Raw genomic sequence first — 27,729 nt, 5'->3', positions numbered from 1 at the left:
TCCCGGGTTAAAATTGGATTTTGAGGAAAATGTAATATTAATTATTGATCTAATTCTTAATACTATTCGAAAGATACCCATGTCGTCCCTGTCGACAACTGGTCGCCATTGCTCAAAATCCCGAATTTTTATTAATTTCCCGCGTTAAAATTGGATTTTCGAGGAAATGGCGTATAAATTTTATATCTACTCGGTAATAAGAATCGAATGATACCCATCTCCTCCCTTTCGACAACTGGTCCCCATTCCCAAAATTCCGATTTTTTTTTTAATTTGCCTGGTTAAAATTGAATTTTCTGGAAAATGGCATATCAATTATTAATATACTCGTTAATTCGAATCGAATGATACCCATCTCATTCCTGTCGACAAGAGGTCCCTATTGTTCAGAATCTCGAATTTTTTTAATTTACCGGGTTAAAATTTGATTTTCGGGAAAATGGCATATCAATTATTGATCTGCTCGTTAATACGAATCGAATGATACCCATCTCGTTCCTGTCGACAACTGCTCCCCATTGCCCAAAATCCCGATTTTTTATTAATTTGCCGGTTTAAAATTAGATGGTCGTGAAAATGCTACATCAATTATTGATCTACTCGTTAATACGAATGGAATGATACCCATCTCGTCCATATCTACAACTGATCCTCATTGCCCAAAATCTCGAATTTTTATTAATTTCCCGGGTTAAAATTGGATTTTCGGGAAAATGGTAACAATTATTAATTTACTAGTTAATACGAATCGAATGATACGCATCTCGTTCCTGTCGACAACTGGACCCCATTGCCCAAAATCCCGAATTTTTATAAATTTTCCGGGTTAAAATTCGATTTTCGGGAAAATAACATACCAATTATTGATCTAATCGTTAATACGAATCGAATGATACCCATCTCGTTTCTGTCGACAACTGGTCCTCATTGCCCAAAATCCCGATTTTTTATTAATTTCTCGGGTTAAAACCGGAGTTTTGGGGAATATGGAATACCAATTTTATCTACTTTCTAATACTATTCGAATGATACCGATCTCGTCCCTTTCGACAACAGGTCCCCATTGTTCAAAATCCCGAATATTTATTAATTGCCGGTTAAAATTGGATTTTCGAGAAAATGGCATACCAATTATTGATCTACTTGTTAATACGAATCAAATGATACCCATCTCGTCCCTTTCAACAAATGGTCCCCATTGACCAAAATCCCTAATTTTTATTAATTTACCGGCTTAAAATTGGATTTTCGGGAAAATGGCATATCAATTATTGATCTAATCGTTAATACGAATCGAATGATACCCATCTCGTCCCCTTCGACAACTGGTCAACATTGCCCAAAATCCCGAATTTTTATTAATTCACGGGTTAAAAATGGATTTTCGAAGATATGGCATATCAATTATTGATCTACTCGTTGATACGAATCGAATGATACCCATCTCGTTCCTGTCGACAACTGGTCCCCATTGTCCAAAAACACGATTTTTTATTAAGTTCCCTGGTTAAAATTGGATTTTCTGGAAAATGGCATATCAATTACTGATCTACTCGTTAATACGAATCGAATATTACCCATCTCGTCCCTGTTGACAACTGGTCCCCATTTCCCAAAATTCCAATTTTTTATTAATTTCCCGGGATAAAACTGGATTTTCTGCAAAATGGCATATCAATTATTAATCTACTCGTTAATACGAATCGAATGATACCCATCTCGTTCCTGTCGACAACTGGTCCCCATTGCCCAAAATCACGATTTTTTATTAAATTCCCTGGTTAAAATTGGATTTTCTGCAAAATGGCATATCAATTATTAATCTACTCGTTAATACGAATCGAATGATACCCATCTCGTTCCTGTCGACAACTGGTCCCCATTGCTAAAAATCCCGAATTTTTATTAATTTCCCGGGTTAAATAGGATTTTCGGGAAAATGGCCTATCAATTATTGATCTATTCGCTAATACGAATCGAATGATACCCTTCTCGTTCCTGTCGACAACAGGTTTCCATTGCTCAAAATGTCGATTTTTTTAATTTCCCGGGTTAAAATTGGATTTTCGGGAAAATGGTATGTCAATTATTAATCTACTGGTTAATACGAATCGAATGATACCGATCCTGTTTTTGTCGAGAACTGGCCCCCATTGCCGAAAATCCCGAATATTTATAAATTTACCGGGTTAAAATTAGATTTTCGGGAAAATGGCATACGAATTGTTGATTTACTCGTTAATGCGAATCGAATGATATCCATCTCGTCCCTGTCGACAACTGATCCCCATTGATCAAAATCCAGAACTTTATTAATTTCAAGGGTTAAAATTGGATTTTCGGGAAAATGGCATACTAATTATTAATCTACTCATTAATGCGAATCGAATGGTACCCATCTCGTCCCAGTGGACAACTGGTCCCCACTGCTGAAAATCCCGAATTTTTATTAATTTTTTGTTTAAAATTGGATTTTCGGGAAAATGCATTATCAATTATTGATCTACTCTTTAATACGAATAGAATGATACCCATCTCGTCCAATTCGACAACTGGTCCCCATTGCCCAATATCCCGAATTTTTATAATTTTCCCGGTTAAAAATTGGATTTTTGGGAAAATGGTGTGTCAATTATTAATCTACTCGTTAATACGAATCGAATGATACCGATCTCCTCCCTGTCGACAGCTAGTCCCCATTGACCAAAATCCCGAATTTTTATTAATTCCCGGTTAAAATTGGATTTTCGAGAAAATGGCATATCAATTATTGATCTAAGCCGTTAATACGAATCGAATGATACCCATCTCGTCCCTGTGGACAACTGGTCCTTATTACCCAAAATTACGAATTTTTATTAATTTCTCGTGTTAAAATTGGATTTCCGGTAAAATGGCATATCAATTATTGATCTACTCGTTAATACGAATCGAATTATACCCATCTCGTTCCTGTCGACAACAGATCCCCATTGCTAAAAATGTTAATTTGTTTTAATTTCCCGGGTTAAAATTTGTCTTTCGGGAAAATGGCATATCAATTACTGATCTGGTCGTTAATACAAATCGAATGATACCCATCTCGTCCCAGTGGACAACTGGTCCCCACTGCTGAAAATCCCGAATTTTTATTAATTTTTTGTTTAAAATTGGATTTTCGGGAAAATGCATTATCAATTATTGATCTACTCGTTAATACGAATCGAATGATACCCATCTCGTTCCTGTCGACAACTGGTCGCCATTGCCCAAAAACCCGATTTTTTATTAATTTCTCGGGTTAAAAATTGATTTTCGGAAAAATGGAATACCAATTATAGATCTACTTTCTAATACTATTCGAATGATACCCATCTCGTCCCTGTCGAGAACTGGTCCCCATTGCTCAAAATCCCGAATTTTTATTAATTCCCGGTTAAAATTGGATTTTCGAGAAAATGGCATATCAATTATTGATCTAATCGTTAATACGAATCGAATGATACCCCTCTTTCTCCTGTGGACAACTGGTCCCCATTGCGCAAAATCCCGAATTTTTATTAATTTACCCTGTTCAGATTGGATTTTCGGGAAAATGGCATACCAATTGTTGATCAACTCGTTAATAGGAATCGAATGATTTCCATCTCGTTCCTTTTGACAACTGGTCCCCATTGCCCAAAATCCCGAATTTTTTTTAAATTTACCGGGTTAAGGTTGTATTTTCGGGAAAATGGCATACCAATTTTTGATCTACTTGTTAATACGAATCGAATGATACCCATCTCGCCCTCTCGACAACTGGTCCCCATTGCCCAAAATCCCGAATTTTTATTAATTTACCGGGTTAAAATTGGATTTTCGGGAAAATGGCATATCAATTATTGTTCTAATCGTTAATACTAATCGAATGAAACCCTTTTTTTTTCCTGTGGACAACTGGTCCCCATTTTCCAAAATCCCGAATTTTTATTAATTTACCGGGTTAAAATACGATTTTCGGGAAAATGGCATATCAATTATTAATCTACTCGTTAATACGAATCGAACGATACCGATCTCGTCCCTGTCGACAACTGGTCCCCATTGTACAAAATCCCGAATTTTTATTAATTTCCCGTGTTAAAATTGGATTTTCGGGAAAATGGCATATCAATTATTTATCAACTTGTTAATACGAATCGAATGATACACATCTCGTTCCTGTCGACAACAGGTCCCCATTGCTCAAAATCTCGATTTTTTTTTATTTCCTGGGTTGAAATTTGATTTTCGGGAAATTGGAATATCAATTATTGATCTGCTTGCTAATACTAATCGGATGATACCCATCTCGTGCCTGTCGACAACTGGTGCCCATTGCTCAAAATCTCGAATTTTTATTAATTTACCGGGTTAAAATTGTGTTTTCGGGAAAGTGGCATATCAATTATTGATCTACTCGTTAATACGAATCGATTGTCTACAACTGGTCCGCATTGCCAAAAATCTCGAAATTTTTTTAATTTTCCGGATTAAAATTGGATTTTCGATAAATTGGCATATCAATTATTGATCTACTCGTTAATACGAATCGAATGATACCCATCTCGTCGCTGTCGACAACTGTTCCCCATGCCCAGAATCCTGAATTTTTATTAATTTCCCGTGTTAAAAATGGATTTTCGGGAAAATGGAATTCCAATTATTTATCTACTTCCTAATACTATTCGGATGAAACCCATCTCTTCCCTTTCGACAACTTTTCCCGATTGCTCAAAATCCCGAATTTTTATTAATTTCCTGTGTTAAAAATTGGATCTTCGGGATAATGGCATATCAATTATTGATCTACTCGTTAATATGAATCGAATGATACCCATCTCGTGCCTGTCGACAACTGGTCCCCATTGCTCAAAATCCCGAATTTTTATTAATTTCCCGGGTTAAAATTGGATTTTCGGGAAAATGGCATATCAATTATTCATCTACTCGTTAATACGAATCTAATGATACCCATCTTGTCCCTGTCGACAACTGGTCCCGATTGCCCAAGTCGTCCCGTAATTTTTTCATAATATAGGAAAAAATAAAATTATAAGTTAGAATTGGTATTAGTTTTGTTTTATTTATTGGTAAAGTATAGTTTTTACTATAGATTGTTTTTCTAAATATTGTGAATGATAAGATTATTAATTTATAATACATTGTAGGCGTTAACATGAATGCGATATTTGCAAATTGAGTATTTAGTTTTGATTTCTGGCGCCCAGCTTTTGTTGATGAGAATATACTATATTTTCGGCGAGATGCATTCGTTTTGTTTGGAGTGATAGCAGTTCTTGAAAGTGTACCAAATATTCTGGTTATAAGTTTCTTATTTTGAAGAGTGTTTTGGTCCGAACCCCTAACTTGTGTAATTTTGACCTGGCAACGTTGATCTTGACTGAGCGGTAGAAACGAAAGGTTGCGAGGTAATTTGTGTGATTTTATCTTAAAAATTCATGATGTAATATAATATTTAATTACTTGAGTGATTCTAGTTTGTAATTTTAATAATTTAGTTTCTGTGTGTTGCTAATTTTGTTAGAGAGTACACTAAATAGTACATATAATTAGTTTATATCAATATTAAAACGTGTATTTTGCTGTAATGCAGAACTGTAGTACAATTTATGGCATTACTCGGGTAGACTGTTCTACCAAATTTTGACACATTTCGTACATTTTCAGGTTAGGTTAGAGTTTTGTGTTTCTTTTAGCAAAGCATGCACTAAATGAACAGCTCCATTACTACGTGCAGATTGACTTTAGGAGGGCTCATTATAGATACAGTGTGGGAGTATGGCATAAAAACTACTGTGCATAGAACACGAACCAACTTGGTAAAATTCATAGATCAGTGAAGTTCACAGAAGAAATTTCTTATAATATTTTAATATAGTAGTATGTAAATAATGTAAATATTTACACTTACCTCTGAGATAGGTATTTACTTGGAAATATACAAATGAAAGACGGGAGTATGCATGTATTCTCCCATAAGGTAATTGCAGATGAATGTGCAGTTTGTGAAACGTCTATGATGAATTACGACTAATATTGTATTCGAGTACTTTTTAATCGGGATAATTTTGGAACTGCGAGGCCAAAATCACAATGTTTACAGGAAAAATGAGTAGATGTTACGTAAGTATAATTACTAAGTACTAACATAACATAAACTAAAGTAACCTAGCCATTAGTGCCGTATCGCCGGACCACCTTGAAAGTTGAAAAAAACACCAAAACGTATTGCATTCGGTTATATTTTGGTGGATTACATTAAGTTACGTTAGATGATGTTACTTTACGTTAGCGGCATAAAACTACGGCTTAAGTTTAGAGTTGCCCCTCCAGTCTGAAGGTGCCCTTGGACTTTGCAACATACAAACAACAGTGCTCAAAGTATTAAAAAATTTTACATTTCACTTGACTTCAGTACTCCGTGGGCTTCACAAAAATTTAAAAGGTTTTCTTCATTATTCTTGCGTATCCGTTACACCTGTTCGCCATATTCGCCATATTTTATAAGCACCATGGTGCTGAAACCTTCCGCGAATGCTTCCGAATCCGGCAAATAGTACTAACTTCCACATATCTTTTCTTGCATTAAACATAACTATCCTGCCAAACTTACATTCCTAAACATCAAATAAAAACTTCAAATTATCATTTCTTACCTCATTTCTCTTGTAAATTTTCCTGATTTTTATAAAAAGCGGAGGGGTAACTCTAAACTTAACCTAAAACTACTGTGCAAAAACACAATCCAACCTGTGCTAGATGGCCACTGAAAGCACTAATGCTATCTAACCGAGTCAGGGCAGGAGCGCAGCAGGGGTGCCCGAGCGGAGCAGGGGGGTGCGTCCGAAGGGAACAGGCGTGTCACCGACGGTGGGTATGCGCGTAAGCGAGGGTGGTGACAACATGTGGGTTTTGGCAATCATGAAGATTTCAATAGCACTTGCATTGGTGTTTAAGCTGATTGAAGGTGAATCAGAGTATACGAAAGTCAAGAGTTAAGGAGCGAAACCATTGAAATCTTGGTGTTGTAGTACGTATACACTGGAAGATTATTAATTGATCGCATTTCTGAAATTGTGAGTGATGACGGTGATGAGTGATTCAGTTGATAAGTATCAGTGAAAATTGAGGAAAAATTGGAACTTCGTATATTGGGAAAAAGAAACTTCTAAGGATAGGAAACAACCGAGCCCATCGGGGCTTCTAACCCCTTTCTGACCGTAGGATAGTGACCGCCTTGTTTTTGTGTAAACTGCGATAAAGCTAGAAAACAACGAGCTCTGCGGGGCTTCTAACCGCATTGCTCGTTGTCACTCTCTCGGCTATGTTTTGTTAAGATGACATTCGTGCTTTTTAGTGGCTATCTAGCACAGGTTGGTTGGTATTTTTAGAGAAGTCCTCTTAAAGTGAATCTGCAGCGGAGAATGCAAGTGCATACCTCAAACGTGATTCATGAAGGTACAAGAAAAAAGAAACATGTCTTTCATGCATTTGTATATGGATCTGTATTGTAAATCTGCACGCCGATTTGTGCTATGTGGCAATTAAAAAGTACGAATGTTATCTAACCGAGTCAGTGCATGGGCGTAGCAGGGTGGCCCGAGGGAGTGCGTCCGTTGGGAGCAGAGGCGTCAGCGACGGGATGTATACACATAAACGAGGATAGTGGAAGAGCATACTTACGCGTGCAATACTTTCACTATTACTCAAAATTAATTTATTATGTGCACTAAAAGTAATTACTTATATTCACACTCTCATTCCTTCATTAAAGGAGTTTCACATCGCATTTTACCTATTTGGTAGTACCGTCTGCTCGAGTGAAGCCCAATTTATATGTAGGTATGTTTGGCTGAAATGTGTTCATTCATTGTTTTGTAAATAGATATTATTGGGATATAAATTGCTAATCTACCTTTGCATACAGCCTGACAAGGCGAGACTTATTACCTCTACTGTTCACCAGAGTGTAATAATGTAACGGCACATTCTTTCGTTGCCATGGTGATCGCCATTTTATTTCCTAAACATCTCGGGCTGAGCACGTGAAACGAAAATAGTGATGTATTGTTTCCCGAATGGCAAACATCAGAGCACTGGAATATTGGATGGCTAATGCTTAGATGTTGAATGCTAAGTTCATTCATTGGCCACATATATACAATGTCACAGCAAGTGAATACTGCAATTATATTTTTAAATTGGTTTTAATGAAGGTAGGCTATCACACTCCACAATATGTACTACTACTTTTTAACAATTGAAAACTTAGCAAAAAGTTATTAATATGTTATATTTCCCTGTATATTTCAACGTACTGTATACCAGCTTAAATATTCCGCCATACTTTAGAACTTCCCGCGAGATATATTTTCCGCTACATGCGCGCAATGTAAATACACTTCCTACAATGTAAACAGTCAACATGGCACCCATCCGTCAAATTTTATTAGACAAGATCTCAAGTGATATTTAAATAAAATCTATAATTACTTATTCGTAAGTTATAGTCTCCCTTACCGTTCACATAAAACAAATTGACCTTTACCTATTCGGGAAGTGCTACATTTGCGTCATAGCATATATTCAATATGTTAAGTGCTATTGCGTATATGACACACATTTTAACTTAAATCAGTGAGCTCACGTGGTCTGTGATCGTTCATCGTCGGATATTAAATCGTAATAATACTGGGAATTTCTGGTTCAGTATATTCAGTATTATCGACATGACAATTAATATTAAAAACGAGAACAGAATTCCTGTTTAACTGTTGCTTTAAAATCTATGCTGAACATGACTACAAGCCTACTGTTTCTTCAAATTTTAAAGCTATTATAGTTGTGCACACATACTGTAGAGCATGGATTTAGGCAAAAGTGAGAATAAGGAATGTAAATACCCCAATAGAACTAGCATTAATGTGATGATGATTGTTTCTTTTTAAAAATCGTACATTTTAACTATTTTCTTTGCGCGACAGCTTGTATCTTAGATCGCTTATATTGTGTATAATGGCTTTCTCTTACGGTGACATTTTTACCTCCCTCGTGACTAAACGGTTAGCATACGCACCTTTTTCGTGAGAGACCCAGATTCGGTTTCCGGTGGGAACTTACATGGTTCGGGTCCCACGTTAAGCTGTCAGTTCACGTTTCATATAACTTTGTTGCTAAAAGGGACGCTAAACGCAAAAAAGTCAGTCAAATCGTAAGGTGGATTTAATACATGATAATGACGTTTGTATTTCTACCTTATGACTTTAGGAGTGTGGCGCCTGTAGAAACTAGTTCTTTAGATGAATCCATATTCTTAATCTGTGTCTTTTCCCACCATTTTTTAACGTCTTTAAAACATTTAATAAATGATTAATTTTACAGACATTGTTCTTATTTATACTAGATTTCACAGTAGATTCCCGGTGGGAACACTTGGTCGGAAATGTGTAAAAGCCTTTCAGACGAGCCGTCCTGAGTGAGGTTTTTCCTCATTCACACCAGACAAATGCCGAGGTGGTACCTAGGAGAAAAAGAACCCAGGCCGGTTCCTTCCTTCGCTACTCCCCGAATAGTGTGATCGCCGAGGGACGTTATCCCTCATACGTGACGGGCTAAAATGGCTATAGATGTCGAAAGCCAGAAATATAATTCTTAAGAAATCGCATTTTTCGCTATGCGCATCTGTATGGGGGAAAAAAAAATGGTGATCATCATTGTATCGAAGAGGAATTGATAGCTTGTTAACCATAGTTGTCTTTTGCGTGATTCGTACTGAAGCCGTTAGGCCAAAAGACCATGAAATATAAAATTAAAAGAAATGTAGCATTAAATCTAGCACTGTTAGAACATAAGCAAACAGATGCTCTCAAATGCAGTCATATTTACGGTCTTGTAACTCCGAGTGTCTTTAAAAGCCTATTGTACGGTATAAGTGACCTTAGTCTTACCTGACTGTGTGCTGGTTAGGTACAGGGCGCGAGGGATAGCACGAGCTATGACCTTGAAATCCACAACCAACACACTTAAAAGGAACGGGCAATCTTAAAAGGAACGGGCAATCCTAATAGTGTTGCTAACTGCCACAACAGTGAACTAGATTTTACCGATTTGAAGCATTTCTGGGAAGGGATGACAGTGGTACTTTGAATCAATCTGCAGCCTTCCTTTTCTCATCTTCATTTAGAAAAATCTGAACAATAAATTAGCCTATTTATTTTTTAAGATGTAAAAGTGCACTCGGTGTAATAAAGGTTTCCTTGCTCGTTCATTGTTTCCTTTTATTTATTTTTTAAATGAGTAAGCTAAAGTAAGTAAAACCTACATCACATAACACAACCAATATTTGCAATTCATTCATTCTGAGGACCACGACTCATGTCCTTGCCTTAGGGAAAATCGTGGTTACAGACCTGTCAACTACTCCCCCCCCCCCCATACAAGGAAGTTAGTCATTTTTGCTGGTAAAACAAAGTGGTTCTATTAGTACCGTCCCTCCCTGGCAGGGACGTACGCAAGGGGTGGATCCTGGGGGTCCGGACCCCCCGAAATTTCGACTTTTGTGTAAATTTAGCCTAATTTTAATATAAAATACCCTCATATTGAGTTTGGACTCCTCCCGCAATAAATTCCTGCGTACGCTACTGCTCCCGGGGTAGTTATTTATGACACAGATGAGGGCGTCTTCAGAGACACATGAAGAAGCCAAACCGGACACAGTGTTCAGTGAAGTGTGGTTCTTTGTGTATAGTTCTGTGTTGTTTTCACTTGTGTTGGAGGTTAGTATCAGCATGGGTTAGAAACACTGCCAAAAAATCTTCCCTCGCTCTCCACTGTCACCCTCGCAGCGGATAGCGTTCTTCCTACCTCCCGCTTCTCATAGCTCATGCTATCTCTCGCGCTCTGTAAGTGTATTTACAATAGGGGTACGACTACAAATTCATTCCGCTTTTATTCCCTCAGCACAAAGAATCCTTCGAACACTTGCAGGCGAAATGTCTGCACCATACTCAGCTATTTTAATGCTTAACTGTCTAGAAGTTGTGTTTCTGTTTCCCACAGCCAATCTTTTTAGTTTTCTGATACCTCTTAGCAGTGGCGGCGATTGGACGTTAAAAGAGGGAGGGGGAAAGACATGATCTGAATATTTGTATATCAATGTTAGTTTTCCTGGTTGTTTCTAATACTGTTTGACGAAAAGTTGTATAATTAATAGAATACTATCTTTTTCAATTAAAATACCGTATATTGCATTTCATATTTTATTAAGTAAATTGACAAGAGCAACGCAAGTAGGTAGTAGCCCTTTGTTCTCTTAAACGACGAAAGTGTAAGAAGAGGCTTGATTCCTTGCTCATGAACATCTTAAAACTCTGTCTGGAAAATTGTGTGACCAGATTATTTAATAACAAATTCGCCAAACAAATAAACAGAAAGAATAATATCAATCATAGTAATGAGTAATGAGGCTTGTTTTGTATAAGTTATATTATAACTAGGGGATTAATGAACAACTTTTATATCTATGAAATTCCACACATGCCATTAAAGGTATGTTATTATTCTTAGAAAATGAAAGACAGTAAATACTACTAGCACATCCTATTACATTAAAAGAATTACGCAATTGCAATATTAATTGCTTTGAATTGCAATTAAAACGTAATTCATGTAGCTTTCTCCACGGGAAGACAAATAATCAATACGTACTCACGCAACTGCAAATATTATATGACACCATTTTTTTTTCTATGAACCAGTAATACATACAAAAACTTCACATTTCTAAATGAAACTATATACATTAAGGGGTCACTTCAAAAAAAGTGCGGGGGTAACTGCCCCCTCTTGACCCCCCTCCCTAATCGCCGCCACTGCCTCTTAGCGATAGCTTTGGTTTTCGCCCACACTTCCCAACCCTATTTTGCTGATATATTTGCTTCTTGCTCATTGCAACAGAGTTTCTACTCACAGATTTTTGCGCTACCCCAACTGTACTAGCAATTTGTCGTTGTGTACATCTTCCTTCCGTCAGAAGTGTTTTTATAACTTCCACTTTACGCGGAGGAAAGCCTCTGGCTTTTCCCATTATGCCGCGACTACAGGATTACACCGAATAAAAGGATAATACACAAATAAACATGTCACGATCACTTTAAACTGGCCCATTTGAATTGTCGAACGCTTTGAATGTCGTAACTGCTTACTACTGCAACCACAACACTTCAGACTGTAATTTGTTGATGGAAACCACTATAGCTATATACAACTGAAACTCCACTTTCAGAACTCCCTTTCCCCACTAATGCCATCTGCTGTTCAACGGTGATATCACCACTTCAACTGTACAATAAACAAACGAAGGATCCTCTATTGGTGGTTTAACCATTAAATTACATGTTCCAGAACTGCGAAATTAGGATTACAACATCAATTTTGCATTTTTCGAGCGTGAGTCGAATAATTTGAACACGTCTGTAGGTATAACGTTCCTGTATTTTTTCTGCACATAATTCTTTGGTAAATCAGTCCAATATGTAGTAATAGGTGATGATATTATAATTTAACAAACAAAAGTAGCTAAATTTATCATGACCTAAGTAAAAATTATTAGAATGAGATTATTATTATTATTTCCATGTTTAGCTTAGGAGCATTAAAGCGTTTAAATTACGAATCTAGTCCAATGAACTTCGGCTTGTTTTATAGTAGTTACATCTTTAATTCCATTATCTCATTAACATTCTTCGTTTGAATATGATATTGTAGAAATAATTCGAGTATGGGTTGTTGAGTGCAAGGATTTTTTTTTTTTATTTTTATTTATTTATTTATTTTATTTATTTTTTCAGTAAGCGATCACTGAATTTTCTATCTCAGAAGTTGCATGTAACTGCAATTATCATTTTCGAAACTGCAGTGATTTATTTCGATGGAACTAGCTTTATGCTGACTACACATCCTCCAATTTAAAATAGTCGGCGTAAACCCTTCGGGACTTCGTGGTTTCCAGTTTAGTGTTTAGTTTTTATCTAAGTCGATCTAGTTATTTTGCAAAGTGCATATTGTACCATCACTGAAACAATTTCGGACTGGTGTCCTCTGTACTCTATGGAGGAAAAAAGAAGTATTTGCAATGGAAACCAAGTGAATATCACAATTATTGCACTTCTAAAACAATGTACAGAGTTCTTACGACGAACGTATATATTCTAGTTCATGATTTCAAATTCTACGAATAATGAGGAAAGCGTGTATTATTTTTCAGACTTTACTTTCACTGTAAACTCACCACATTCTTTTTAACAGTAAAGTATGAGGACTTTAAAAATATCAGGTATCTTAGTACTGTCCAAGTAACATCTGTTTATTTGTTATTGTAGGCATCATTTAGTGACTACTGGAATATAGACCAATTCATGAAAGAAGTAAAGTTTTCCTGGAATTTCTCAATAGTTGGTCATTTTTTTTAAACCCGAGGATGACTTTCTTGAATTTCTATTACACTATATGTATGGAATTTTAATCTTGTGGTCCATACTTATCTTTTTTTGAAGTAAATGGTACTTTCGCAACTTAATTCTGGTGTGAAAGGTGTATTGGTATTGAAACCAGAAAAGTGTTATTGGGATTTTAAAATAAAAAGACCCATTTTAATACGTAAGGGTGGATATTATACATATATTCAGTGTAAAGTTTGTTGGATTGCATGTAAAAATACGAGATTGTGTATGTTTCTTTTATATTTAACCACACAGAAATACATCTTTTAGTATGGCAGGTGTACCAAGAGCCTGGAAGTGGGTAAGACTTATCTCGTTGTTTTTGGCTATATTCGAGAATCGCTAAGATTTACTAGTGTTTTCATGATTTATTTTATTTTATTTTTATTTATTTATTTATTTATTTGTTATGCACATAACATAGATGAATTTGGAACTCTTCTTAAAATCATTGTCTAATAGTGAGATTAATTAATATTTTAATGATTCTGAAGAGTACATTGATATCATTAATACTGCATTTCTGAATAGCACCGCTACCATGGGGAACCAATAACTGTAACGCTTTTGAAAATTGAAATCTTATGTACCAGTCTGTTCAACACGAATTGGAATATTTACGCACCAATATTAAATTCCATTGCAGATGATGGTACCTGTATTGTACTTTGAACATGATAACTCTCAAATGCATAAAAAGAGTACGTTTATGGCTAAATGAGCGAGGGATAAGATGAACTATCGATCTCATAGCCACTTACTAGTTATATCTAAAACAATCGGAAATATTCCGGAGTATGATACTTGAATATAATTTTGAACTTACTGTAGAAGGCACTGTGACTCAATGTTAGAGCTCTCACGTCTAGTGCGAATGATCGCTGGCTGTATCGAAACCATAGGATTTGTGTTGAGGAACTTGGGCTCTTTGGGGGGTTTCGTTTTCTTTAACTTTGCATTTTACTACTACTTCCGTCATTAACTTGCAACGATTCCCCCATCTCAGGTGGTCTACAAGGTATACAGTCGGACGTTAAACTAAAATAAAGGGGCTTTTCTTCTAGAAAAAAAGGTGCAGGAACTCTGTATTCGCCCTAAATTTATCGTTGTTTCAGGAAAATTTGCCGTTGTGTAGTCAGTGGGTACAGACATAGAACAAGTTCCTATAAGCATTGCAGCAAAAAGTGCATGCATAACATAATAAGAATATAGTAAGTGCTATTGAATTTTGTGTAATCCTAATCCTAATTATATATAAAACTACATGAGCTGAAATAAATTATTGAGCACTTCCTGTAGGAGATAGGGGAGTGAGAGATATATGTAAAAAGAATAAAAATAAAAGTGACCGTCTTTGTGACTTCACCACGCTTTAACCACAGGAACGATCTTAATCAAATTTTCAGTCCCACTTCATTTCTGTAACAAACTTTGCTGAAGTTGTCAACAGCTGAGAAGCGACCTTGCAGCAAGGATGAATTTAATATCTTTAGAAGGATCAGCCAGTCAAGATCATTCTACAAGAGGTTGGGGTCATACTCTGTCTCGTGACCTGCGACGTATTTGTGACGTTGAATAGTGACATGAAAGCCGGGCGGGAGGTCCGCACCGCAGTCTCTGATAAACAGTTTGCGGAAGAATTTTCCCGCTCCTACAGGAGTGCATAGATTTTATTTTCTAACCCTGTACATTCCTACGAAAAGAAAGACGATAGTACAAAGATTCCGAAAGAGAGAAATGTAGTAGGAAAAAGACATGTAGATTATCTGTTATTTTTAATTTTGCAGCTTGATAGTATTAATTTATTATTATTATTATTATTATTATTATTATTATTATTATTATTATGTGCGTGTGAGTTCTTTTACTTGTTGCCGTATGTGGAATAGTTTGACCATTGCTTCCGAGAAGAAAAAAGAGATGTGTCTGACCCTAGCCTTGTGTAGAATAGTCTCGATACAGAGTTAGAGGTGGCTCTACATTCCTGATTAAAAGTACACTTGTAATAGCGTTGATTTTCAATGATGGTCTATGTTCTCTCTGGTGTTGAAATTAAGTTCAACTGTAAGAAGCCTTGCTCACATTCACTGGAAGATATGAGTATAGTATTGATGGTATACTTCAGTTTAAGAAGCTTTTTAAGAACATCTTCTCTTGTTGGTCGAAGATACTCCATAAATGTTAGAACCATTTCTCTCAAAACTGAAACAGTCTTGAAAGATGAAAACTCTTCTTCCCCAGAAACTATATTTGTCTGATGGCCGTTTATTTTGATACAATATAGATCTTGACTACTACAAATTACCATCAGAAAGAAGTCTTTTTGAAAAGGGATTCATCAAGCTTCCATAAAAGATGCTTGGATAAATTTTTGGATCATTATCTTTTTTTCTGTATTGTTAGACTAGACCACAGAACTTCAGTTTCTGAGCAGTTTGGAGAGCATATTTGTATGGGTGATTTTGGGGCGTATGGCTTGGGTTGGGGTGATTTTCTTATGTTTAATACCTTGACTAATGCTTTGAATTTTATTGTGAACTATGTACAGATCAATATTCCTACCTTGCAACTTCAAACTGAACTCACGTAACTCCTGAAGTGCATTAACCATTAATGCTAAGTCTAGGAAGTATTTGATTGAAGCTATTTTATTAAGTAGATCTTCCTACATTGATTGATCTTTCTTCCCACCGGTAGTGTCTACTTTCATTTGCTGGAGATGAAATGCTAGTGTGATAAATAGGTTAGTCACAATGTTATAACAGTATTGTAGCTGTAGTCCATGTTATTGATAGAATCCTTGATATTTTTATTTTTATTCCAACAATGTTGCGCATACCTGTAGATCCCGGGCTTTCATGGATGATGGATGATAGACCACATATAATTTATCCGTGAAGCTCTTGAATCTATTCACACCTACTTCTTTTATATCATGATTAACTGATAATTCTAATCTATGGCACAGTGCCAAACAACAATAAATGGAAACTTGTCATTCAAAAGTTTGGAGATCCCATCTCTTGATCCATGCATGACTATTGCAAACACTACAAGTCACTGAGACTAAGTTATGCCTTAAATAACCTTCACAGAAACCTAGTACCTCCAAGTTTGCCAATAAACTTTAAAATATTCCATTCGTTGTTACAGTTTTTAATGCCATATTAGATCAATGAAAACGTTAACAAGTTCAGTTATATCACCATCTTGAAAAGGAGCACAGACATGCACAGTTAATACTGACTTCTAACTTGTTGCCTCGTCAATAATTAACAATATTTTGCATTTTGACCGGCATCAAAACGAGAAGGAAGTTCTTAATTCAACCCTATATCTACCTATGCTGTATATATATATATATATATATGCGTGCTGGACATGTCACTCACAGCTTCAAGATAAGTGCACCGGTTTTGATGTTTGATGTTTTTGTTTTGAAAGAAGATACTTTCCCAGTGGTCACATATAAATTTAATCGAAATTCAATTATAATCTTCGGTGCTAGACCATACAACACCTCATCGGGTGCAGCATAAATTACCATAATTTTGTGTAGAATCCTGCACAACTTTGACATAGGTACGCCAATTTTGTTAATATAAAATCGGTTATTTATTTATCTTTTATTAACTTCTGAGTATGAAACCTAATCCTTGTCGTTCGCATTAAGTTCTTAAAGACTGGTTTCGTCTTGAAAACTATAAAATGGTTGGTTTTTCTTAGGTACTTTGTACAATGTCCGAGAATTTTTACTTGTGATTTCAGTTTCACGATCCAAAGCCTTTAAACATACAGTTCCTAGCATTTCTTTGCTTGTTCTTGCTGACCATTTTTGACCCAGCTTTCTTTATGCTTGTAAACCATTTCTCGAAGATGATAGTTTCTGTTTCCTGTTCTCTCCATTATGTGAAACTTCTCCATTCACCCATTCCTTTGAAATCTTCATCCCCATAGTTCTGTTATCGCCGAAACCTCCAACTATGTGTATACACGGTTTGTGAAATATACTGCTAGTAATCATTGATAGGCCTGTAGCAGGCAGTGACTGTATAGATATTTAGGTTTCAAATGGCTGCTAAGTTAATCAGATTGAAATTTACTATTTTAGTTTTCGAAATTACTTTTAATGCGCTAAAACCATTACCAGGAAATTCAGACAAACAGTTGGAAAATCATATTACAAAAAACCTTTTTGTGAAGAATGTACATGTTTTGAAGAAAAAAAAAAAAAAACACCATTCTTGATAAAAGATGCCCCCGGTGTGTTCCGACTTTTATATATATATATATATATACTTGCAACTGAAATTCGACAAATCAGACAATTCAGATAATTCGGAAAGTTTATTTCATGTTTGTGTTCACATTCGAATAATTGTTGAAAACGTGAAGTACTACATTTAATTCTTTTCAGGGATGAAATCTTTAAGCAGTGATTTAGTAGGTGCACAGAGATTTTGAGAAGGTAGATAAATGTCTTTTGAAGGTGACACTACTTGCTATACGTTAACACGTACGATTGTAGTCCGTAAAACGAGAACAGTGAGGCAATGCCAATTCATTTTGTTGTGTTAATAAGAAGTGATTAAACTAACAATGTATAAACATATATATATATATTAATCCTATTTTGTGGTAACGAGCCATTCTTCTCAAATGAATGTATTAAGAATAAGCTGCATGTTAAAGCTACCTTTCAATTTTAGATACTTACTATGAATTTGTTCACTTAATTATCAAATTATTTTTCATTTCAGATTTTATTGGTGCTAAAATTTCTGTGCCTGTTTAAAAAAAAAAAAAACTTTGTATGTTAACCAGATAACCAAAAAGAAAAAAAAAATGGTACGTATTTAAGTGGTGATCTAAGTGAAAAGTCATGTCATTTAAGGTTATTTGAAGTGTTTCAAGGTACTGCGTGGTATTAAACCTAGATTTAGATTTTTTTTTTTTTTTTAAATTAATGCCTGGCGAATTAGTAGCCATAATCTAATGACATAGGGATTTTATATAAACATTTGCAATAATAATAATAATACAGCCTGTTGAATGTGACTGTACTATTGTGTTTTATAAGAGATAGATTAATGGTAGAAGGCTTATCCATCCGCTAAGCGCAGTAAGTTAACGAAGAACTTTGGTAATGATTTCATTCGACTTTTAGTAGATGTTAAAAGTGAATCGAATAATTAAACGCTGAGTGGAAAACCAGTACCATTCCAAAAAGAATGAAAATAAATAAAGAAGCTATTTTGTACTAACCCCACACCTTATAATGCTTGAGTATTCCTGCAATTTTTAAAGAAAGACTTTTTGTGTATGTGGGTATGTAATGCATAGGAGAACAAAGTTTTCATCATCTGCAAAACAAATTTAAAGCAATGTTACTGATTTTCCCTCACCTGTTCAATTATATTTTTCTTCGAAATTTTGCAATAATTCGACTTCAATTCTCGAACCGTATTATGCTCAACATGTTTTACTAGTTTACTGAATTGCATCAAGGTACCGCCATTTTGTTACTCATGTGAAAATATCCTTCAGTATAGGCTGTTTATAAGGAAACTTCTTTCAACTAGAAAGCTACTGATATGAAAGGTCCAGACATGTCTATAAATAGAAACAGGAAATAAATTGATTAAAAAAATAAGTAAGAATCACCTGACCAGCCTTAAAGTACATTTTTATGTACTTATTTAGACGTAGGTCCACGTTTCAGGTAACCAGTTAGTTAAGTAGGTAGTCAGTTAATTTTGTAATGCTAAAGTTTCGACCAGGAATGTTTCACTTGTCTTTTTAGCTAGTTAGTTTTATGTTTCAGTAACTAAATAAAATTCTCTTCTTAGTGTTTTTATTCCTAGACCAGAACTTTATGATAGATTACCCAGGAAATTGAATTCATGAGACTGATCGAATACAGTCATGTGCAAGTGATGTTGTTACCAGTTTTCTTTGATAACCTTAGAGCCATAGGTAATAGCCGTATTTCAATATGCACTCTTCTAATGGATTACAGAAACGCTTTTATTTACTATTAAAACTTTCAGATTAGGATACTATGTTCTTTGGGAGTTTTTTTTTTTTTTTTCCTTTTCTTTTTTTTATGATTGCTAGTTTGGATCTACTTTTAAATATGATGAAATATAAACTAAATTACTAATTATTTTCGCAGTCTAAGTGGATAGTGTCGTCGTTTGGCGTAGCTCAGTCTACGTCATCTTCTAATGAGACAGCTACAAGGTCTTCTGAACCCGGATTAGAAGAGTCTCGTGTAACAGAGATGTCCTGCTCTTGGCCTCAGAAATATGCACCGAAAAAGAAACTTGATTTGGCTGTGCATTTTGCTAAAGTTGATCAGATTGAGCAATGGTTGTTAAAATCCGTAGAGAAAAAGGTTAGTAATTTACATAGTCATAGCTAAGTTACCCATTTCTCAAATGTACTTACTTGGGTTCTTGAAGCTATCGGCAGTACGATAGGTTGTTGGGAATAGGTGGAGAGTGTAATGTTAGAAAAGTGTTTGTGTAGTGGAGTATATTAACTTATCCTCTTATATAGTCGCGTTGTAAATCTTTGCGGAAGTATACATTAGGGAGACTTGCAGTTTATAGTGCTTCCATTTTCAAATATAATTGCTAGAAAAAAATGCATATTTATTCTTTCGCAGGTAACATGAATTTGTGTAGTGTTTCCGGTAACTACTTTGTCAAATAATTAACTAAAATTGATCCATTCGTTTGTAGGATATTAACAAAAATATATGCATTGGTTGGGAAAAAGGGTTGACTGGACAAGTAGTTCCAAGGAGGATATATATATGATACATGCATAGCCCCATGTTTAATTCCCGGTTGGAGTGCATCGAACGGAGAGGTTAGGAGTCCTCACTAAACTGGTACCATTCTCATCTTATTTGCAGAATATGATGTGGAGAAAATAGTAAAGGCGAACAATAGTATTTCTATAGAAATTTCTGTTAATTTTATTCTGCCATAATGGTCAACTGATGACAATCAGTAATGTGATTTTGTTAGATTTTTTTAAGAAGAAAAATGCAGTATGATAGCTGATAAGTAGATATAGTCTATCGATACTTTTATATATGAAGCAATAGTAGTGTTAGAAGTTAGCTAAAATGTACGCATAACTTCCAGAATATGTAAATACAAAGTTACATATACTGCTTTCACGCACACTGTCCAGAAATTTTGACGTTTACTCTGCATAGTCAGACATGACTTAAATAATACGTGAAGTGTAGTCAACTTCCGAAAACTGCCGAGCTAATTGCTTGGTATCGGGCGCTTACTGTAGTTGAAAGGAAAATCCGTTATTAGTGCAGTCAAAATAAGGTTTGAGGTAGACATTTAGAATAAAAAGGTGGGACCTTCTGGAATTTGTTCGTGATCTCTTCCTCATTAGCCTCCAGAAAATAAAAAAAAAAAAAAAAATCCAGTTGCGGGTTTTCCGCCATTTTGAATAAATAGTCTGCCATTTTGGATTTCTCACATGCACTTAGTTTATGCAACGTAACTTTTAAACTAATTAACGTAGAAGGATCATTCTTTCTTTATTATACTTCTAATATTATAAGCAATGTAACAAGTTATTATCACTTTTCTCCGAGTAACCATTTTTGCATAACTTCAGGATAAAGTGAAAAATTGGGATCTGCATTAGGGAACATATTTATTTCATTGCCTCATACAACTTAACAGAGTAGAAATATGAAAAAAAATGTGCTCGAATAAAAGTTGTTGGAAATTTCATAAGCTTTAAAACGATGTATATATTGTCACTATATATAATGTCAGAGATGCTCAATGAAGCTTCAAACGTCATCGAACTGCGCACAATTTCTGTTGAAACATATGAATGAATCATTTAACGTGAAAAAAAAGAGAGACTATTTAGTGATTTGAGACGGCTTTTCATTGCAATTTCCGGTAAGTATCAACAGGTTTGGAAGTCCGGCTACTTTAATAAATAGTTCGTAAACAGTGGCGTCGGCAGGGGGTGCGCAAGAACTCTGAAAGTAGACTTTTACACTATCTTTCGGTATATGTATCCATTGAAATTAGTGTTTGAGATAAACGTTCCAAAAAGAAGATACAATTTATTGAAATATGTTTTGCTGATATTGTTATCCTGAAAAAAAAATCCAGTAGCTGGTTTCCCGCTATTTTAAATAAGCAGTACGCCATCTTGAAATTTTTGCCCTATGGCTCCTAAGCCAATAAACGTAAATGTATCACTCTTTCTTTATTATACTTCTAATATTATAGGTTATATAATACGTGATCACTTTCTCCGCGTTGGCGTTACCAAAAGTTCAGCGTACCTTGAAGTTTTATCTGTTAGTGCTTGAAAATATAAATTTAGGAAAAAAAATGGTGATTGAAACAATGGATGAATTATTAAAAATGAAGGAAAATATACTTACGGGAATTATTTGATGTGCGTTTTGTATCCTATTTACAGCAAATACCATCATATCCTGTTTCATGATTTTCACTATTTCACTATACGTACTAGCTTTTATAATTGTGCTTAGATTCTTCTGCGCATCTATTAACCTGCTGGACTTAAAAGTATTGTAGTTATAAATAGGAAGACAATATACACTGATCACCAGTTGAATTATAGACACCTACTTAATAGGGTATAACACTACCTTTCGTTTTGATAGCGGAGGCTACCCGCCGCGACATGGACTCCACGAGGCGCCTGAAATGTGGTTGTGGAATCTCAATCCATATCTGCTGCAAAATCTCCCACAGAGCTTGCACGTTAGTTGGAAGAGGGTCTACAGCCGAAGTCCTCTTTCTATGGCGTCCCAGATGTGTTAGATCGGATTGAGGTCCAATGACCGTGTTGCCGGATCAGAGGAGTGCTCATTAAACCAGTTTGATGCAATCCTAGAGCGGTGAGCCGTTGCATTGTCCTGCTGCAAGATGAGGTCACCACCTGGATGTAGCACCCGAGCAAATGACATGACATGGTCGTCCAAAATATCGCGGTAGCGTTTACCTGTGAGAGAATGTGTTACACATGTTAGGGGACCCATTTCACTCCACGTAAACATGCCCCAGATGAGAATACCACCACCGCCGGCCTGCACAGTTCCCTGCTGTCACGATGGATCCATTTCCTCTTGAGGTTGGCGATGCACCCTTACCGGTCCCCTAACATGTACCAATGTGAAACTGTCCAGGAAACCTTTTCCCACATTTCCACGGTCCAGAGGCAGTGTTCCTTTGCCCATGCTGAACGTTGTTTCCTGTGTTGTGCTGTTAGAAGGTATACTTTCGTGGGTCGATGGCTTCTGTACCCCATGGCGAGCAGGTGGTTGTTAATTGTGTGGCTGCTGACACGGCATTGTCTTGCATCTACCCCTGTCGTCGACACGTCAATGACCGCAGCAGTTTGCCCGTGTGGGTGCGGTTTTACCGGAAGCCAAGTACTCACCACAAATTCTCCAGCCGCATTCAATTGGAGTAGTTTCTTGATTTTTCCACTGCTGAACTTGATAGAACACATGGGACTATGGTGATTTGCAGCAGCTGTTGTTGGAGATAGTTCTGCTAAGTTGAAAGTGTCACTAATGCGTTGTTTGGATACAATGTTTTCTGTACGTGCTGAATCTTGTACAATCAAGATTTTCTTTCTCTGCACATCTATATAACGCTAAGAACATTTTTTCCCCAACAGCTGCTACATCAGCAGATGATGATGGGTTATTGAAAACATCCATTTCTTGACGCAGTTCTTCATTTTTTTCCCAGTAATTTGTACGTAACTTTCTTCCCTTTACTGTATGGAGCAGAAGTTTTATCACAACCAATGAAGGCATGCAGAAATAAAATGCAGTTCACCATATCGCCCAGTGCTCTCTTAAGATTGGTACTGCTGTATATCTTACGTGGTGGGTTCGAGTCAGGAATAAACATGTAAGTCTCAGCTGTTGCGAATGCTACCATCAGAACCAAGCTATCTGAATCTTCTCCCACTATTACTGACGAGCCAGATTTTGCAAAATTTGTTGTGATTAACACAACTAATGTGTGTGTGCATCTCCAGGTGATTGATGTACGGTACAACTCGAGATATTTCGTCAGAAGTGATATCAATTCGGATTTGTTCTCTGTGTTGAGATAAAAAAAATTCCTGTTGAGATAAACGAACAATTTGGATGTTATCCTCAACGATTACGCGTATTCATGATTTCTTTGTTCGTGTCCACTGTGTTATATCCTTTACTCTAGGTCGACCATCATAACCATCAAATACAATAATTTATTTGCCATAGTGTTTTGTGATAAACCTCACATATTGCTCATATAATTGGCCACAAAAAATATGTAAAACCAACAACTAGAGTTTTGGGACTTTTTCAGTATAATATCAATACATATAACATATTCTAACAGGTTTAATCTTTTTTTTTTTTTTTTTTTTTTTTAATCTATTTTTGTCGTAATTGCACTGGATTAGGGCTATTTATTCAAATAGGCGGAAAACCCGCAACTGGATTTTTTTGCAGGATAACAACATCAGTAAAACATATTTCAATAGATTGTATCTTCTTTTTGGAACGTTTATCTCAAACACTAATTTCAATGGACACATATACAGAAAGATAGTGCGAAAGTCTACTTTCAGAGTTCTTGCGCACACCCCTGCCGACGCCACTGTTTACGAACTATTTATTAAAGTAGCCGGACTTCCAAACCTGTTGGTACTTGCCAGAAATTGCAATGAAAAGCCGTCTCAAATCACTAAATAGTCTCTCTTTTTTTCACGTTAAATGATTCATTCATATGTTTCAACAGAAATTGTGCGCAGGGAAGTACCTAATCAATTTGATGAGTGAGTGAGTGAAACGATTTCTTGCTTGGCTAAGGAAATTTTTTCGCCTAGAAAAAAAGATCCCATAGCACATTCCTCACATTTCGGACTTTTTCCGTAATCAAGTCATTATAGGGTTCCTTTATGTAAAGTTTCATGTCTCTATTCCATTGGAAAATACCTATTCAATTTGATGAGTGAGTGAGTGAAACGATTTCTTGCTTGGCTAAGGACAGTTTTTGCCTATAAAATTTTCCCATAACATATTCCTCACATTTCAGACTTTTTCCATACTCAAGTCATTATAGGATACCTTTGTGCAGAGTTTCACGTCTCTGTTTCATCGGGAAGTACCTAATGAATGTGATGAGTGAGTGAAACTTTTTTTTTTTTCCCTGGCTGAGGACAGTTTTTTTGCCCATAAAAAATTCCCATAGTACACTCCTCAGATTTCGGACTTTTTCCATACTCAAGTCATTATGAGGTACACCTTGTCTCAAAAAGGTTGAGCGCATTCTTTATTGGTGTTTTGAGGCAAAAATTTTCTAAGTCCAGCTTCGGGTATCTTCGGGAAAAAGTAAGCCAGGTTCGAACCTCCAAGCCAGCCTTTGCAATCGGGAAAAAGTTTGCAGATGTGTTTTTCTTCTTTTAAATATAATAAGACTTGTTACCAAGTGTTTAAAAAAGCAACATTGATTGAAATACTTAATGATACAATATTTCGAAACCTTGCACATGCTTGTTTGTCATTTAGCTCTCTGTACGTAATGGAGCATTTAAATACGTTAAAGAATCTTTCCATATGTAAAAGAATGCTCAAAGTTAAGAAATAGAACATAATTATCGCCTGAGTACTAAAATAAAAGTCAAAGTAGAACAGAAACAGCGTTTGTCATGGATATGAATGTCATAATTATCTTGAGATCCGTTATACATCGCTAGAAGCTTAGTTCTAGAAGTCCTTGTGTTAGCTCATTGGTAAGCTGTCGGATTTCAAATCATAAGGTTGTGGGTTCGAATCCCATCTGGGTCAATACTTTTTTTAAAATTATATTTTCCGCAATGCATGAAAAATTATATAAAATAATTACATTAAAATACATAAGTTGTTTATATATAACATAATAATTGCAGAACATAGTAATTATTATGTTTAAAATATAACATCTGAGATAATTTTCACAGTAGGTCGGTATTATATATGAGGATGTAAATACAAGTTAAGAAACTCTTTCAATAGCAATAAATAAATCATGTAGTGTATTTATTTGCAGCTATTTGTCATGTAGAGAGTAATTCTCAACATTCATAATATAGAATGTCATTTATGTTCTTGAAAAGTTATTCGATGCATAAACAGAGGGTATAAACAGATAATCCAAAGTCGGAACGCTCGCAAAAAAATTCATGAACCCCAAAGGTCACGTGAGCAGACTGGAATTGTCCTTATGAAGCATGCCACAGCAGAAAGTCTTTACATAGATTTTCAATTCAATTCCTGATATATGCTTTTGCAATGTGGAAGTGGTGATGCCTTGAGTCGCCCTCTCTCGCTCGCTCGCTCGCTCACTCTCTCTCTATTTATACAGAATATAAAAGTGGATTTATGTGTGTGTTTCAACATAATTCTGATATATCTAGAGCAATTTTAACTATATTTCTTACAGTCTGGAAAAAGAGTACTGTCGGGATACATATCAAAAATGCTAGAAACGGGTCGATATTATTATTGAATCCATAGTTTCGTGGTCGCTTAGGTGAATAGCTCGACTTTCAATTCAAGTCCAATTAAGCTCCCATTAGCACCCAGGGTGGTTACGTAGCGACATAAATATATCGAAATCAACCGATATTAGAATCGAATCATAAGTTTTCAGCGCCGCTAACAGTGCAGCATTTCCCATTAGTCCACATTAGTCCCATTGCCTAGAGGACAACATATTTGCAGAGTGCAAATTTTAAAACTTCAATAATATTTTAATTTTTTCCGTATGAAAAAGTTAAAAATCATGAGCAAATATACTATTTCACGAACAATCCTCTTTTACTATTCTAATATGTTTAATAATAGCGTAAGAAATGTAATAGTAATTCAGAACATGTTTCACAGTTGTTATTTTTTCTTACATAGTTGTAGCTGTAGCATGTAGTGAGTGGAATTTAACTGTAATAAATTCACTAATTAACCATATTCGAATTAAGTTTTATTTTTAATTTCGGAATGAAGGGGCGGAGAAATATGGAGTTATTGGGGGCACCGAGCTTTTCTACATTTTACTTTCAAGATCTCCATTTTTCTTTTGTCATTTGTTCCTAATAAAAAAAGTTCAGTCACTTTTGGATTGTCATAGGATAGTAGGAGTTGGATTTTGGGATGCAGCCTGTGAGATTCTAGAGGAGCTAACTGCTTGAAAAAATATTTTTGAATCATCTGTAACATATGAAATAAGGATATGTATCATAAAAAATTGAAAGTAATTATGTCTGCGTAATCATCACGGTCAAATTGCAAAGTTAAATGAATTGACGTTTGGTATATAATCAGGCTCCAATCCCAACTGGGAAGTTATCATACGCGTGTCACTTTCATTATAATACATATCCTTAGGGGGAGTAGAAGTCCGAATTTTTGCGAAAAATTTAGTATCTCACAAGCCGTTCAACTGAGAGCTGAAATTCAGCATATAACTCTTTATTAAAAATAAAGAGAATATGCCCTGGCATTTTTTAAAATTGTCTTTTATGAGCGGGGGGACGGGGGTGCATTTTCTATATATTGGAAATTGGTAGTGGGTTGATTTGTAAAAATAATCGAAAACGATTGATATTAGTTGAGAAAAAAATTGAGTAATGCAAACTAAAGTTCTTTTTGAATTTTATACCCACTGCTTTCTATTTATAATTGCTGAAGCTGGTGTTTAATATATGGAGCGTTCCGAGCATAAGGCAATCAAGCCATAAAGTTAGAGAAAAATGGCCATAAAATTTGTATTCTAAACTTAATTACATGGGCATTTCCAATTAGTACGGCATGCTTAATTATATAGAAAATTAGTTTCTCTCTCTCTCTCTCTTTTTTTTTTTTTTTTTTTTTTTTTTTTTTTTTTTTTTACGTTGGTCTACTTTTCCTTGATTCGAAACTTTTAAATTTCACCCTATTTTCTACTGAAATGTGTCTGTAAGGCAACAAAGAAATAATTACATATGATAAATTTAAATTCATTTTAATTCGGAAGATGAGAAACACTTTGCCATTATATATCGTAAAGGTCAGACCCACCAGTATTGTAACAAAGAGGTGCTTGAGCCAATGACGGTAGAAATTCAAACTCCGATAAGTGATAATTTCACAGTC

The 27,729-nt window shown here is 35.5% G+C and overlaps 1 protein-coding gene across 2 annotated transcripts in view; it reads left to right on the top strand.

Annotated features, from left to right (window-relative positions):
- Positions 1–5,253: 5,253 nt before the first annotated feature.
- Rad17 (Rad17 checkpoint clamp loader component) overlaps positions 5,254–27,729 on the top strand; it is a 99,500-nt gene continuing 77,024 nt past the window's right edge. The window contains exons 1-3 of one of the 2 annotated variants that reach the window (XM_081762900.1): positions 5,254–5,432; positions 18,284–18,371; positions 19,699–19,920. In XM_081762900.1, coding sequence (XP_081619026.1) covers positions 18,369–18,371; positions 19,699–19,920 — 225 coding nt within the window. In that variant the 5' untranslated portion in view covers positions 5,254–5,432; positions 18,284–18,368. The remainder of the gene's footprint in view (positions 5,433–18,283; positions 18,372–19,698; positions 19,921–27,729) is intronic. The other variant, XM_081762901.1, reaches the window with a different exon arrangement.

The sequence above is a fragment of the Thermobia domestica genome, chromosome 6 (genome assembly GCF_964235325.1).
Source record: "Thermobia domestica chromosome 6, izTheDome1.hap1.1, whole genome shotgun sequence".
NCBI lineage: Eukaryota > Metazoa > Arthropoda > Insecta > Zygentoma > Lepismatidae > Thermobia > Thermobia domestica.
This window is presented reverse-complemented; position numbering and strand designations above follow the sequence as displayed.